Below are 16,340 nucleotides of genomic sequence, written 5' to 3'. Positions count from 1 at the left end.
TGGATTAATAGGTTTCGGATCATTATTGACATGTTCCATTGGTTTTGGCCTGAGGCAAGATGGAAGTATCAGGTTAGACATATGTAGTAGAGAGAAAGAGGGACTGGTGTCTAAGATGTAGTCTTCCTTCAAAGGCCAACTTCCAATGACTTAACTCCTTCAATCAAGCCTCACCCCCTACTTTCAAGTACCTACTAATTATGTCCCATTATATTGTAAATCCATTATTGATTAATTGACTGATGTAGCCAGAATTCTCATGATACAATTGCCAAACCTATTAGCTGGCAGTTAAGTCCTTTGAACATCAGTCTTTTGGTGGTGGAGCAAACACTTTATGTTTAAACTGTAACTCCATGTATTATTTTTGTATTTAATTTATTATTAGATAAGTATCATTTTCCATAAAAGGAAGTGAGAATATCAATCTTACAAAGTTTAAGTGAGTTCTTAAATGTTAAATAGCAATATAAGGAAAAGCTGATTTTGTCACTGCACTTATACTCAGCTTTACGTAGTATATGAAGGTTTGAAGAAAACAATGTAAAGCCATAAATGGTTTAAGGGTAAGAGATATTCAAGAAGCACTATTATTTTGGCACATTGATGGACAATTAATAAAACATGAATAGATGACTAGAAAAGGAAATGACCAAATGTGTGAGCTTTACTAACTCCCAGTTCCTATGACCACAGAGTTCCACTCTGACTAGTGTAGTCTGGATATCAATAAGCATCAAATCCAGTGTGGAAGTTCAGCTGATTATGGAAGGAAATATGAGGACTCAATCGAGAACAAATTCTTAGAAGTGTTTTGCATGCAATTATTCTTCATTATATTTTGAGGACAACATTAATAGAGATTAGCAAATCAGTTATATACTGTGTGAATAAAAAGGAGATTATAGGACTCTTGAAACTTTTGACCTGTAAAACAAATAAATTAAGAGTACAATTCACTATTATATTGGAGAATAAAAGGAGAAGGCCCAGGCACAAGGGGAAGACTCTAATTTTGTTATGTAGTAGAAAGATGAGCTAGGAGGCAGGGTTAAGTATTTCTCAAAGCATCTGACTTCAAAGTGCCAAAACGCTACTGATGGTGATGGTCATGTTGCTAAAAACTGCACTATTTCTATTTCAGACCCAGGATTTTACAGAAGTTATATTGAGCCCTACTTGGAGCAAGCTACTAGGATCTGGCAATGGCTCCTCGGGGCAGCACTAGTAGGAGCTGTTGTTGCCGCAGCTCTGACTGGGCTCAGCAGTCAGCTGTGCTGCCGTCCTAACAAGAGGAAGCAGTTCCAGGAAGAAAGGCAACCACTTCTCATGGAAAAAGATGACTACCACAGCTTGCTGTATCAGAGTCATCTATGAACAGCCTAGGAAACAGTGGGACCAAAGGTCTTGCCTCAATCTGCCTATATGTTGCTGAGGATTGTTCCCACAATTTTAATCTATAACAAAACATAGACCACAGCTATTTGTCTTACTACTTTTGCTCTGCTTCTTGATTTACCCCAATGTCTAGTTTCCAAGGAAAGACTGGTACTTGTTAAAAAGTCACTCTTACTTGTATCTGAATAAAATTTCTCTTACAATTAACTGGATGGATTTTGATAAATGTCTTGATTATTTAAAATATAATTATAATGAAATTATAACAATTGTTGCCTATGAACTTGAGACACATTTTTGTTTTTGTTCCACTTTTAATTTCATTTCAAAGAAAATAAAAATCTTTTCTTTCTCCCATCTCCCTTCTTCACCCCCATTTGTGTGTGTGATTGTGTGTGTGTGTGTGTGTGTGTGTGTGTGTGTGTGTGTGTGCATTTTGATTTTGGTTGATTCAGACAATTTTAAAAGTCTGTGATAGATAAGCTGTTTATTTATTTCTGAATTTATTTCATTAATGACTAAGAATTATAAATAACTATGAAATAAATAGTGCAGGAGAATCCTCTGTTCATCTTATAATTTGTTATATTTAAACTATCTTTTCCAAAATCTGTGCCTGCTGGAAGGAAATCAGAAAAGAGATGGGAATGTATTCCCTAATACAATGGTGACCCATGGGAGGACGAGAGATTATTACCTGTACTTAATCCAGGTTAAAATAAATAAATAAATAAATAAAAGAAAAAGAATCAAAACATCAAAATGGGCAATTATAGTGGCATTTGAAACTCGAAGTCAGTGTGACCGGAATCTGAAATCATTAAGACCAAAGACAAAAGTAATGAGAACAGAAATGAAAACAATCTGCATCGGTTTCTAGACTGACAGTTTAGGGTAACATCCAGTCTCAGGGCACAGTGGTGTGGGTCAGTCTCAGGGCACATTGGTGTGGGTCAATCTCAGGGCACATTGGTGCGGGTCAATCTCAGGGCACATTGGTATGGGTCAATCTCAGGGCACATTGGTATGGGTCAATCTCAGGGCACATTAGTGCGGGTCAATCTCAGGGCACATTGGTGTGGGTCAGTCTCAGCATGGATTAGTGTGGGTCTGTTACAGCATGGATTGGTGAGGGTCAGCTTGGACACGGTTGGACTTAGCATGACTCACTAAAGACTGCTGTGGAAGTAAATTCTTAGTCCTGAATGACTGTCTAATCACATTTAAAATTTTATGTGTGTTTACTTGTAGTATTGGAAATCAATCCATGGCCTTACACAGGCCATGCTAACATTCACTTACACTTTTCTACAAAACATTTATGGAATGGGGGGAACTTGGGGAAAAAGGAGGATTGGGATAAAGGAAGGTTGGATAGGGGAGCACGGAAGCACAATTCTTAGTTAAGGGAGCCACCTTAGAGTTGGCAAGAGACTTGAACCTAGAGTGGCTCCCAGAGGCCCAAGCCAAGGTCCCCAGTTAGTTCCTTGGGCAGCTGAGGATAGGGAACCTGAAATGACCCTATCCTATAGCAATACTGACGAATATCTTGCATATCATCATAGAACCTTCATCTGGTGATGGATGGAGATAGAGACAGAGACCCACACTGGAGCACTGGACTGAGCTCCCAAGGTCCCAATGAGGAGCAGAAGGAGGGAGAACATGAGCAAAGAAGTCCGGACCACGAGGGGTGCACCCACCCACTGAGACAGTGGAGCTGATCTACGGGGAGCTCACCAAGGCCAGCTGAACTGTGACTGAAAAAGCATGGGCTAAAACTGGACTCTCTGAGCATGGCGAACAATGAGGGCTGATGAGAAACCAAGGACAATGGCACGGGGTTTTGAACCTACGTAATGTGCTGGCTTTGTGGGAGCCTAGCCAGTTTGGATGTTCACCTTCCTAGAAATGGACGGAGAGGGGAGGACCTAGGACTTACCACAGGGCAGGGAACCCTGACTGCTCTTTGGATTGGAGAGGGAGAAGGAGAGGAGTGGGGGGAGGGGGAGAAGGGTGGGAGGAGGGGGAGAAGGGTGGGAGGAGGGGGAGGGAAATGGGAGGCTGGGAGGAGGTGGAAACTTGTTTTTTTTTCTCCTTTTCTCAATAAAAAAATGGAAAAAAATAAAAGACACAGAATAAATAAAAATAGCTAAAAAATAAAAGAAACCCACAAGTTAAAAAAAAAAATTCACCCAAGTAATTTTTGCTACAACTGACAGGGATCTTTATAAACTCAGTTTTCCCCTTTATCACAATGTAATTCCCTCTTATGCCATGGCATGTCATCATAGAATACTGTTTTCTTTCTCTATAAGTTCAAGGTCTCTATTCGTGTATCAGCCACGTCTCTGATAAAAGATACCACCTCTTTGATTCCATATTGATTCTAATCATAACAACAAAATTATATTACTGAGATTTCAAACTCTCTAACAATTTAATTAAATTCCCTTTAACCTTGTGCCCTTTAACCTTGCTAATTGTATGGCTTTTATAGACTGCTTCATTTTCTATCATGAAATTGGTCTCTTGTTACACATTAACCCATATTTTGTTATGAAGAAATAAATGGCATTATTTTTATTTTTATTCATTTCCCCACTCCCATGGGCTTTATGTTTTACAAGTGTAATTTTAGTATTTATATTTTTCAACAACTCAAACATATAATTCTCTGTCTGTAGAAATGAATCTGTGATGGATACACATCACTTCAGCCTGTGTCTCTAGATAACAATGGTCATAGAGCATTGTTGTTGAATTGCCATTCCATGGTAGCAAAAGCTTTGATTTATGAGAACAATTTCTTTGACAATGGGGGAGGGGGAATAGAAGTCTCTGGGCCATCTACTTATCTACAGATAATCTGTGTTATTTTGAGGGTTTGTCAATAGAACGAAGTTCTACTCCCCTTTAGTTAGACTCCTAGAAGGTATGAGATACAATTATGCAAAAGGCAGTTTTTAAGCTTATATTGTTTATTTTTTAAAGCATTTGACAGTTTATATAATATAAAGTAAATTAAAATGGGCTATGAGAACCACCAAGGTTTTCAAATTGTTTAGCTGTGGAAAACTATATGCCGATAACTTATATAGTTTTTAATGTGCTTTTTAAATTCTATATGCTTCAGATTTATTACTTTAGGCATTTTTTGTAATAGCAACTATAATGGAGTAGGCAGGAAGTCCTCAATCCAAGCCCCTAACTGATGAGCTTCTGAGAGAGGGACAGTCATTATTCTTCACAAGCATATCTCCTGGTAAATCCATTATACTCCAGTACCATACGCACAACATAAGATAGAGCCAATGAGTTATTAAATAAAAAGAAAGAAGAAAATGAAGAAGAGGAGGCAGTAAGATAGGGGTGGAGCTATAGAGAGTTAAAGGAAGTTGAGGATGTATATAACCAAACTATATGACTTAAAATTCTCAAAAATTAATAAGATACTTATAAATGAACTCAGAGATTGTGACAGCATGCACAGTCCAGAGAGGGGGTAATGAACACAGGCTCCCACTACTGACCAAGAGGCTATCTATAATTGATACCTGCAGGCAAAGAAAAACAATAGTTTCTCTCATGGAGTCTTACTGGGTATATTAACCATACTGTAGGGCAGATGTGATCCCAGGAATATTTGAGCAAATACAATACAAACTCAATGATATTTTTGTAGACATTTTGTCTCATTTTGCTTAATTGGACATTTTTGTCTTATAAATCTGTTTTTTACCTCAATTTTTGTTTTTATATTTCTGTGTGCATTTTTTGATTGGTATTATTTCTGTCTATTTTTTGAGAGAGAGAGAGAGACAGAAAGAGGGAGAGAGAATTTAAAGTTGGGTGAAGACAGAGGTAGGGGCATCTGAGAGGAATTAGAATTAAGAGAAGAAAATATGGTCAAAATATATTGTAAGAAAATATTAGTAAAATAGTCTAGAAAAGTAAAATTTAAAATAGAAGCAGAGTTATGGATTCAAGTTCCAACGGGTACATCAAGAAAACAACTCTAGCATCTAAGACTCTGGGATCATTGCAGAATTTGGGGAAGAAGAAAGAAAGCAAGATTGTAAGAACTAGAGGACCAGAAGATTGCTGTGAGACCCTTGTGATGATAGAAGCTACACTCATGCAGTCTCTCCAACATGACTGCCCACATGAGCTCATCAAGGACAATAGCAGTCACCTGCCAAAGTGGACAGTGAAAGCCAGGAGGCTTCAACCATATACAAAGAACTACAGGCAACTTATCAAGAAAGAAAAGCAATTAAATATAAAGAAACTCCATTACCTGAGAGAATTATGTGCTTGACCGTGCACATCTCTGAGCTCCCCTACATTTTCCTGGCTCATTCGTTTGACAATCACCATATATGTATTTTCCGACTCTTAGGACATTGCAGATCCAGTCTTTACCTCTACCTAAAACACATTTTATCTAAATATATCCATAGCTAATCTCTCACATCTTTCAGAGTTTTCTCCAATGGTTCCTCCTTAATGAATCCTTTTGTCTGAACTGAGTGCTCCAAAGCCTCTTATTCTCTGTACATTGTCTGGTTGTGGGTCTCTGTCATACCTCTGCATTTTTGACTAGTTATGGTTTTCTGTAATATTCTCCATCTGTTGCAATGGGAAGTTTCCTTGATGATGGATGAGGACTAAACTTATCTAAGGGCATAAGGACAAAAATTTAGATAGTAGTTAGGGTTATGCTAGTTGAGTAAATTGGCAGTTGAAGATTTTCCTCCACAATTCCTGACTTCATTAGTACTTGGTAGTTCTCTGGGTTTCCAGTGACAGGCATGATTTCCTTGTTGTTGAGCAAATCTAGCTCAGGATGAAATGGCAATTTGATCTTTGTCAAGTTGGTAGTTACAGTTTGCATATTCACTGTTAGGTTTAAAGCATTACTTACACACTTTTGCAGTTAAGCACTTTGTTGAGCTCCTAGCTGTAAATGTTTTCTCTGTACTGTACATAGTCACTTCATTCTGAAAGGAACTTTTTAATGCAAAAAATAAATGTGTGGTTTTTTAAATTTTAGTAAAGCCAAATTTATGAAACTATTTATTATTTATGGTTTGTGTTCCACCCAAGAAATATTTTCTTAAATCTAGGTTATAAAGATGTTTTGAAAATGAATAATTTTATAATTTGCAATTAACTTTTGAGTTTTTACATCAGACGAAAGAGTAAGAGTGAAGTTCATGTTTTGCAAATGGACATTCAATTTTTTTCAATACTACTAACCATATGTTTCCACAGAATTGCTTATGAACATTTGTAATACTCAAAGGCAGAAAACAAGTAAATCAGCAATAAGAATGAATAATTTATACCCATGACCTCAGTGCTCTCTAAGACACAGACTGATACTTCACAGAGCAGACCAAGAGGTAAGTGGCCAGCCCCTCAGCTGGTCAGTCCAGTCTCTAGGCCTGAAGATCCAGGGCAAAACCCTGTGCCTTTCCCCTCCCCAATTCAGCTACAATAGCTAGTCAGAAGCAAGCCTCCTGCATGAAGGCTGCACCAACACCCCCCATCAAACCCTGTAATCCCAGAGACACAGACAACAACTTCACAGAACAAACCAAGAGTGGCTCCCTGAGACACAGACAGACAGCAACTGTCACGATTGGTCTGAGAGAGAATTCCTGAGACACAGACCCTGACTGCAAGGATTGGACCAAGAGGTAAAGACACTGACTGCACCAATTAGAGGAAGAGATGGGTAATTGCTAATGCCAGAATATATTCAACAATCTAAAGAGGAATATGACAACACCAGAACCTAGCTTATCTACATCAGGAAGACCTGAACATTCTAACTCAGAAGAAGGTGAAGAAAACAGTTTAAATATAACTTTATGAAGATGATAGAGATCCTTAAAGAGGAAATAAAAATTCCCTTAAAGAAATGGAAAAATTAAAAAGATTTTGAAGAAACCAATAAATCTCTTAAAGAAAGACAAGAAAATCAAGAAAAAATAACCAAGCAGGTGAAGCAAACAGCTTAAATAATTCAAGACTTGAAAATTGAAATAGATGCAATAAGGAAGGGAAACAAACCAAGGAAATTTTGTAAATGGAAAATCTGTGTAATCAAACAGAAGCTATAGATAAAAGCATAACCAACAGAATACAAGCGATGAAAGAGAGAATCTCAGAAATTGAAGATACAATAGAGGAAATAGATTATCAGTCAAAGAAAGTGTTAAAATGAACACATTCTTAATACAAAACATTCAGTATATCTGGAACACTAAAAAATGACCAAACCTAAGAAAAATGGGGATAAAAGAAGGAGAAGAACTTCAGATCGAAGGCACAGGAAATATGTTCAACAAAATCAGAATAAAAGTTTCCCAACCTAACGAAGAATATACTTATGAAGGTACAAGAAGCTTATATAACACCACATAGACTGGAGGAAAAAAGTCCCCTTGCCATATAATAATCGAAACACAAACACACTGAATAAAGAAAGCATATTAAGAGCTGCAAAGAAAAAGGACGAAGTAACACATAAAGGCAGATCTATCAGAATTAAACCCAGTTTCTCAATGGAAACTCTGAAGCCAAAGGTATGGACAGATGTGCTGCATACACCAAGAGACTACAGATGCCAGCCAAGACTACTATATTCAGCAAAGCTTTCAGTCACCATAGATGGAGAAAACAAGATATTCCATGACAGAACCAGATTTGAAAAACACCTATACACAATTCCAGTCTTATAGAAAGTACTACAAGGAAAATTCCAACCCAAGGAAATTAACTGCACCCATGAAAACACAGGCAACAGATAACCTCACAAGAGCAAACCCCAAAGAAAAGAAACACACAAACACTACCACCGAAAAATAACAGTAATTAACAATCACTGGTTATTAATATCAATGGACTCTATTCACCTATAAAAAGACACAGGCTAACAGAACAGATACAAAAGCAGATCCAGCTTTCTGCTTTATACAAGGAATACACCTCAACCTCAACAGACATTATCTCAGAGTAAAGGATTAGGCAAAAATTTTCCAGTCAAATGGATCTAAGAAACAAGCAGGTGTAGCTAAACTAATATCTTACAAAACATACTTCACACTAAAATCAGTCAAAAGAGATGGAGAAGGACACTTCATACTCATCACAGGAAAAATCCATCAAGGTCAAGTCTCAATTAGGAGCACCTGTGTCCTAAATACAAAAGCACCCACATGTGCAAAAGAAACATTACTAAGCTTAAATCACACATCAAACCCCACACACTAATAGTACAGAACTTCAACATCCCCCTTTCACTAATGGACAGGTCTGCCAGACAGAAACTTAACAGAGAAAGAACAGAACTAACAGATGTCACAACTCAAATAAACTTAACAGACATATATAGAACATTTCACCCAAACACAAAAGAAGATACCTTCTTCCCAGCACCTCATGGAATCTTCTCTGAAACCGATCACGAACTCAGTAACAAAGCAAACTTCAACCAATACAAAAGAATTGGAATAATCTGGTGTATCTTCTCAGGTCAGCACGGCTTAAAGTTATAATTCAACAACAACACTAATTGCAGAAAGCCTACAAACTCATGGAAATTTAACAATGCTCAATTGAATCACCCTTGGATCAAGAAAAAAATAAAGAGAGAAATTAAAGATTTTCTAGAATTCAATGAAAATAAATGCATAATTGTTGTCGGAGGCTGCTTGCTCCTTTTCCTGCAGCCCAGACTCCTGAAATAATCGCACAGAAATCTGTATTAATTGCAATACTGTTTGGCTGATAGCTTAAGGGTATTGCTAGCTAGCTGTTATTTCTTAAACTAAACCATTTCCATTAATCTGTGCATCATTACAAGGTTGTGGCCTACCAGCAAACTTTCGGCAGGCTCCAGTGGAGGTGTGTGTCTCTGGTGGTTGCTACAGGGCTTCTTTCTGCCTCGGGCTACTCTCTCTTTAGATCCCTTTCAGCCTTCTTTCTGCCTCGGGCTACTCTCTCTTTAGATCCCTTTCAGCCTGGCTTTACTCAGTTAAGCCATTTGCCAAAAGCAGCTTCTTTATTAACCAATGGCAATAAAACATATTCACAACGTACATCACTGCCCAAATCACATAACATACCCAAACTTATGGGACACAATGAAATTAGCGCTAATAGGAAAATTCATAGCACTAAGTGCCCATATAAAGGAAGTGGAGATATCTCACACTAAGTGACTTAACAGCATACCTGAAAGCACTAGAACAAAAAGAAGCAGGCTCATCCAAGAGTAGTAGAAGACAGGAAATAATCAAATTGAGGGCTGAAATCAGTAAAATAGAAACAAAGGAAACAATACAAAGAATCAATGAAACAAAGAGTTGGTACTTTGAGAAAATCAACAAAATTGACAAGGCCTTTTCCAAACTAACTAAAAGGCAGAGATAGAATATGCAAATTAATCAAAAAGAAATAAATAGGGAGATATAATAATACACTGAGAAAATCCAGAGAATCATTGGGTCATTTTTCAAACACACACACACACACACACACACACACACACACACTACAAGTGTGTAAGAAAATATGATATTTTTCCTTTTGAGTTTAACATATTGCATTCAGCAGCATATACTACAAATCCATCCATTTTCTTGCAAATGACATAATTTAGTTCTTCTGGCTAACAAATCTCTGTCATGTATATATTCCATGGTTTCTTTATCCATTCATCTCTTAAAGAACATCTGAAGATGTCACAATTAACTCATTCCTTTACACAATAAATATATGCCACTGGTAAAAGAAAAAGTAAGCCCAAGTTGTTATGTCATAATTATAAAGACAAAATGAAGTCAGAGTTAACAACAATCAGATATGTTGCTAGGATTTGGGACTATAACGATGATTAAAATCCATAAACTATATGCTTCATTGAAAACTGTGAATCAATTGAGGTAATAGACAAGTAGATAATTACTTATGAAATTGTGATGGAAATAATATCACTCTCAAGCAGTATTTCAACACACAACTTAACAAATAAGATCATAAAACATAGAGGGGCTCCCAGGTGCCCAGGGTGATGTCCCCAGGTAGTTCCTGGGGCAGCTGAGGATAGGGAACCTGAAATGACCCTATCCTATAGCCATACTGATGAATATCTTGCATATCACCATAGAACCTTCATCTGGCGATGGATGGAGATACAGACAGAGACCCACACTGGAGCACCGGACTGAGCTCTCAATGTCCCAATGAGGAGCAGAAGGAGGGAGAACATGAGCAAAGAAGTCAGGACCACGGGGGGTGCACCCACCCACTGAGACAGTGGGGCTGATCTATTGGGAGTGCACCAAGGCCAGCTGGACTGTGACTGAAAAAGCATGGGATAAAACCGGACTCTCTGAATATGGCGGACAATGAGGGCTGATGAGAAGCCAAAGACAATGGCACTGGGTTTTGATCCTACCTCATGTTCTGGCTTTGTGGGAGCCTAGCCAGTTTGGATGTTCACCTTCCTAGACCAGGATGGAGCAGGGAGGACTTTGGACTTTCCACAGGGCAGGGAATCCTGACTGCTCTTCAGACTGGAGAGGGAGGGGGAATGAAGTGGGGGGAGGGGGAGAGGAGTGAGAGGAGAGGGAGGGAAATGGGAGGCTGGGAGGAGGCGGAAATTTTTTTTCAATAAAAAAATTAAAAAAAGATCATAAAACATGATTAAATATCTCTAATTTGATCATAAAATAGGAAAAAATGATTAAATATCCTTAATCTAAGGCACATTTTTTTAGATTGGATTACTTTCTTCTAAAACAATTAAAATAGATTCTTCCCCCCCCCCTTTTTAATGTGTAGCCCAGGCTAGCCTTAAACTCATTATTTTCATACCTCTGCCTCCTTCAGCAAATTCTACTGGCATGCACTACCACAACTGGTTACAATAGAACCCCATTAATCATTTATATATTGTACACATTTCTAAGTACTACTCTATATAATTGTTACTTGTCATGTGAACACTAAGCATTAGTACACTATTTCATTTTAATGAGGAAGAAGCTTGAATAACAAAGACATTCTAAAAAGTCAAACAGCTACTAAACTGGCTGTATAACAATTCTTTTTTTAAAACTTTTTTTTTAAGTATTAGATTTAAAAAAAAATACCAAACCGAGTTCCCACTCCCTCCCCTCCTCCCATTTCCTCCACACATCCTTCCACCCCACCCCCATTTAATCCTTAGAGAGGGTAAGGCACATTGCATTGTGGAAGGTTCAAGGCCCTCTCTACTATATCTAGGCTGAGCAAGGTATCCATCCAAAGAGTATAGGTTCTCAAAAAAACAGTACATGCAGTAGGGATAAATCCTGGTGCCACTACCAGTGGCCCCTCAGTCTGCCCCAGCCATGCAACTGTCAACCACATTCAGAGGGACTAGTTTGGTACTATGCTTGTTCCTTCTCAGTCCAGCTGGAGCTGGTGAGCTCCTATTAGCTCAGGCAAACTGTTTCAGTGGGTGAACCAACCCATCATGGTCTTGACCTCTTTGCTCATATTCTCATTCCTTCCCCTCTTCAACTGGACTTTGGGAGCTCAGTCCAGTGCTCTGATGTGCGTCTCTGCCTCTGTTTCCATTAGTTGAAGGTTCTATGGTGATATTTAAGATAATTACCAGTCTGATTATAGGGCAAGTCAAGATCGGGTCCCCTCTCCTCTACTGCTTAGAGTCTTAGCTGAGGTCATCCTTGCAGCTTCCTGGGAATTTCTCTAGAGCCAGGTTTCGGCTCCCTCAATCAAAATATCTCTTTCCTTGATCTCATCTTTGTCCTTCATCTCTACTATCCTATTCCCTCAAGTTCTTCTCAACCTTCCCCTTCTTCCTCCTCTTCCCCTCCCTTCTCCCCCTACCCCCCTGCTCCCAATTTTGTCTGGCGATCTTGTCTGTTTCCAGTTTCCAGGTGGGTCTATATATGTTTTTCTTTGGGTTCATCTTATTACTTAGCTTTTCTAAGATCATGAACTATAGGCTCAATGTTCTTTGTTTATAGCTAGTATTCACTTATGAGTGAGTACATACCATATCCATCTTTTTGGGTCTGGGTTACCTCACTCAAGATAGTGTTTTCTAATTCCATCCATTTGCATGCAAAATTCAAGACGTCATTTTATTTACCACTGAGTAATACTCTAATGTGTAAATGTGTCATTTGAAAGAACACAATGAGTTAGCTATCAATACCATAGTAAAGAAACCTAAGACACACTGGGAGGTAAGCATCCTGAAATCTGAATTTGTTTGTGAATTTGTAAATAAACTTTGTCATAATAAACATTTTAGAAATTGCTTTGTCCAGATGATTGCAAGTAACATAATTACTCATTGTTCTAAGTAAAGCACATTCTTCAAATACCACTTGTGATGTGTTCAACTTTGATGGTGCCCATTCCCCCTTCCTGATGATCACGCACTCGACAGAAAGCTGTAAACATGGCCCCTGCCAAATAGAAACACACAGGCAAGTTAAGAAATTCTAACTAGTTTTACTGCACTAAAGAAAGCCTGATGACACTAACTTCCTACATCTTTTTATATTTCAAAGCTTGAGTAATCAATACGAATAAAATGAAGCATTTCGAGACACTTTTAATCCTCAGTACTTAGATTTCCATCAAAAGCTCCTTGATTTGTACATGCTCACACCCCAAAGCCATTTTTCCCCAATTATCTTTTGTTTTTTTGTCTTACTGGACGATTTTACAACACTAATGCTATTAATGCATGTACTCCTGACCCCATCATGATACAAAGCAGATAATGTGGACGGAGAATGTATGCACATAACTGATGGGTTCGTCTTCTAAATGCATTTGAACTCGACCCTACTGAAATGTTCATGACAGACAGTGTGACAGCCTTGTGAAAAGAAGGAGCAAGGGCTCATTTCAGGGAAGCAGGCTCTTTGAAATTGAATGTATTGAATGTAAAAATTGATTTGAAAAAAGAATTCAGTACCACATAAAGAAATAACCTGCTTAAACTCTACAACCCAGTCATTACTATTAAAATGTTCTGCACATTGAAACACAGCCAATGCTGATTTGACACAGGAGTAGCTTTTAAACTAGAGACATGGCATACTCCTATAATGTAAAGACTTTTATTTAGGAACATTAATAATATAAAGTCTCTTATTCTGAAGTGAAACTTCATTCATTCTTCTTAAACAAAGGAGTCATCTCATTCCAAATTTGTGGACAATATGAGGTACATTTTAAGATCTAATGGTCACCATATTAATGAATACTAAAGCATGTTTACTCATTCAGCTAGTTAGTAAATTATAGATTATTATGAAATTCACAGTCAGCATACAGAAACAAAATAGAATTATTTATATAGAAAATTCTGGACTTCAACTTACTAATGGATTAAATCAATTTTCAGAACATGTCAGGCAAACTGGTGCAAATGCCTCATTTCCCAACTACCCAAAATGTCAGACAAACCTGGGAGTTACTATTTTATCCCTCATTTGCATAACAGGAAAGTGATGGTGGCTGCAAGAGCGTGGAACTCGACAATATGGCAGCATCTGGGTAAGCTGGAGCTCACAATGATCAAATGGAAAATTGTATCTGGATTTCAAAATGAGCACATTAGAGATTATTGTTTTTTTTTCTTGGAAGAAAATGTACTTAGGTTTCACTTTCTAAAATTTTATTGATATTTAATGTTATACTTTTGATGAAACAAATATTAGAATTGGCCATAACAAAATAAACACCTCAAATAAATAAAACTAAAGACTTAGAATATAAAGATTTCAAGATCAGAAACAGTGAAAACAAGATTCTATATTCTGCTAGAAATTCCATGTGATTTTCCACACAGAATACAAAATTACAATAGAGGGAGATTAAATCTTTTTGTGATCCTTCTCTTGCTTTCTACAGCTGTTACCGTATTAAATGACACGGTACGCACCTAAAGTTTTGATTACAGGATTATCTTTTCTTCAACTTAAAGCTAACCATTATGCTACTATGAAGTATGGAAAGTGTCATTGCATAAGTTTCATCAATTTATTTTCAGTCAAACATGATTCTTACCTTCAGCCATAAAGATATATATCCACTGTAAACCATGGTCAAAGCAACGTGCAAAGCTCCTTCATTGTGGATAAACAATGACCATACTAGAACTGAAGCTTGTCTAAATTCTTGCCCTACCTTCCCTGAAGATACCATGGTGATAGATGAACAGGAAATTTGCTTACCAACCCCAATACATTTTTAATATATCATTCACACAGTTTCTCTAGTGATGGCCACTCACCTTCTTACTTTCTGTACTTTTTCTCTTCTGTGACCAGGTGATTTCCTCCCTTTGTCTGTAGGTCATCCTCTGGGCCCTTACAGATATAATTTAAATATTAAAATCTAAAATAAACAGTATCACTTGTCAAGTACAAAATGCAAAGTATCTTTGGTGAGAGTAAAGGATTTGTAAATTGTCTTTAGTTCTTTCTAAAGAGAAAGAGAAGTCATAATGTATTACATATTTCTTGTTACAGAATTACTTCAGTTATAAGCTAAAGGCAGTTTGATACATCTTATAGACAGCCACTTTCCCACATTTTTCTCCTCTGAATGCTTAGAAGAGGAAGTGGAAAAATTTTAAGAGTCACAGGTGATGAGTAATACTCTAATATGTATATATTCCATACTTTCTTCATCCATTCTTCCGTTGAAGGGCATCTAGGTTGTTTCCAGGTTCTGGCTATTACAAACAATGCTGCCATGAACATGCTCACCTTACTAGACCTGGATAGAGGTGGGCGGTCCTTGGGCTTCCCACAGGTCAGGGAACCCTGATTGCTCTTCGAGCAGATGAGGGAGGGGGACTTGATCGGGGGAGGGGGAGGGAAATGGGAAGCGGTTGCGGGGAGGAGGCAGAAATCCTTAATAAATAAATAAATTTGGGAACTCAGTCCAGTGCTCCAGTGTGGGTCTCTATCTCTATCTCCATCCATCACCAGATGAAGGTTCTATGATGATATGCAAGATATTCGTCAGTATTGCTCAAGGATAGGGTCATTTCAGGTTCCCTATTCTCAACTGCCCAAGGAACTAACTGGGGACCTCAGCTTGGGCACCTGGGAGCCCCTCTAGGGTCAGGTCTCTTGCCAACCCTAAAGTGGTTCCCTTAACTAAGAATTGTGGTTCCGTGCTCCCCTGTCCAACCTTCCTTTATCCCACTCCTCCTGCTTTCCCAAGGCCCGATGGGAGCAGAAGGAGGGAGAACATGAGCAAAGAAGTCGGGACCACGAGGGATGCACCCACCCACTGAGACAGTGGAGCTGATCTATTGAGAGCTCACCAAGACCAGCTGGACTGTGACTGAAAAAGCATGGGCTAAAACTGGACTCTCTGAACATGGCGAACTATGAGGGCTGATGAGACGCAAGGACAATGGCACGGGGGTTTGATCCTACGTAATGTGATGGCTTTGTGGGAGCCCAGCCAGTTTGGATGTTCACCTTCCTAGATATGGACGGAGGGGGTTGGTCCTAGGTCTTACCACAGGGCAGAAAACCCTGACTGCTCTTTGGACTGGAGAGGGAGGGGGAAAGGAGTGGGGGGAGGGGGAGAAGGGTGGGAGGAGGGAGCGTAGGGGTGGAGGAGGGGGAGGGAAATGGGAGGCTGGGAGGAGGTGGAAACTTGTTTTTTTTTTCTCCTTTTCTCAATAAAAATAAATAAATAAATAAATAAATAAATTTAAAAAAATGCAAAAAAAATTTTAAAAAGTGAAAAACAAAAACCAAAAAAAAAAAAGTCACAGGTGGAGGATGATAAAACAGAAATACCGTTTTCTGGGCACAGCAGGGCAGTTGCTCCGTGGACGCTCAGTAGTTGTTGGTAGCAGACACAAAACTTAC

General features: G+C 38.3%; 1 protein-coding gene across 1 annotated transcript in view; it reads left to right on the top strand.

Moving 5' to 3' along the window:
- The window catches only part of Tyr (tyrosinase), a 45,183-nt gene extending 43,806 nt beyond the window's left edge, over positions 1 to 1,377 (top strand). The window contains exon 5 of the mRNA XM_041659730.1: positions 1,145 to 1,377. Within this exon, the coding sequence (XP_041515664.1) occupies positions 1,145 to 1,377 (233 nt within the window). The remainder of the gene's footprint in view (positions 1 to 1,144) is intronic.
- Positions 1,378 to 16,340: the final 14,963 nt, after the last annotated feature.

Source organism: Microtus oregoni, unplaced genomic scaffold (assembly GCF_018167655.1).
Source record: "Microtus oregoni isolate MIOR12 unplaced genomic scaffold, Mior012 000000F_ref0000247, whole genome shotgun sequence".
Lineage (NCBI taxonomy): Eukaryota > Metazoa > Chordata > Mammalia > Rodentia > Cricetidae > Microtus > Microtus oregoni.
This window is presented reverse-complemented; position numbering and strand designations above follow the sequence as displayed.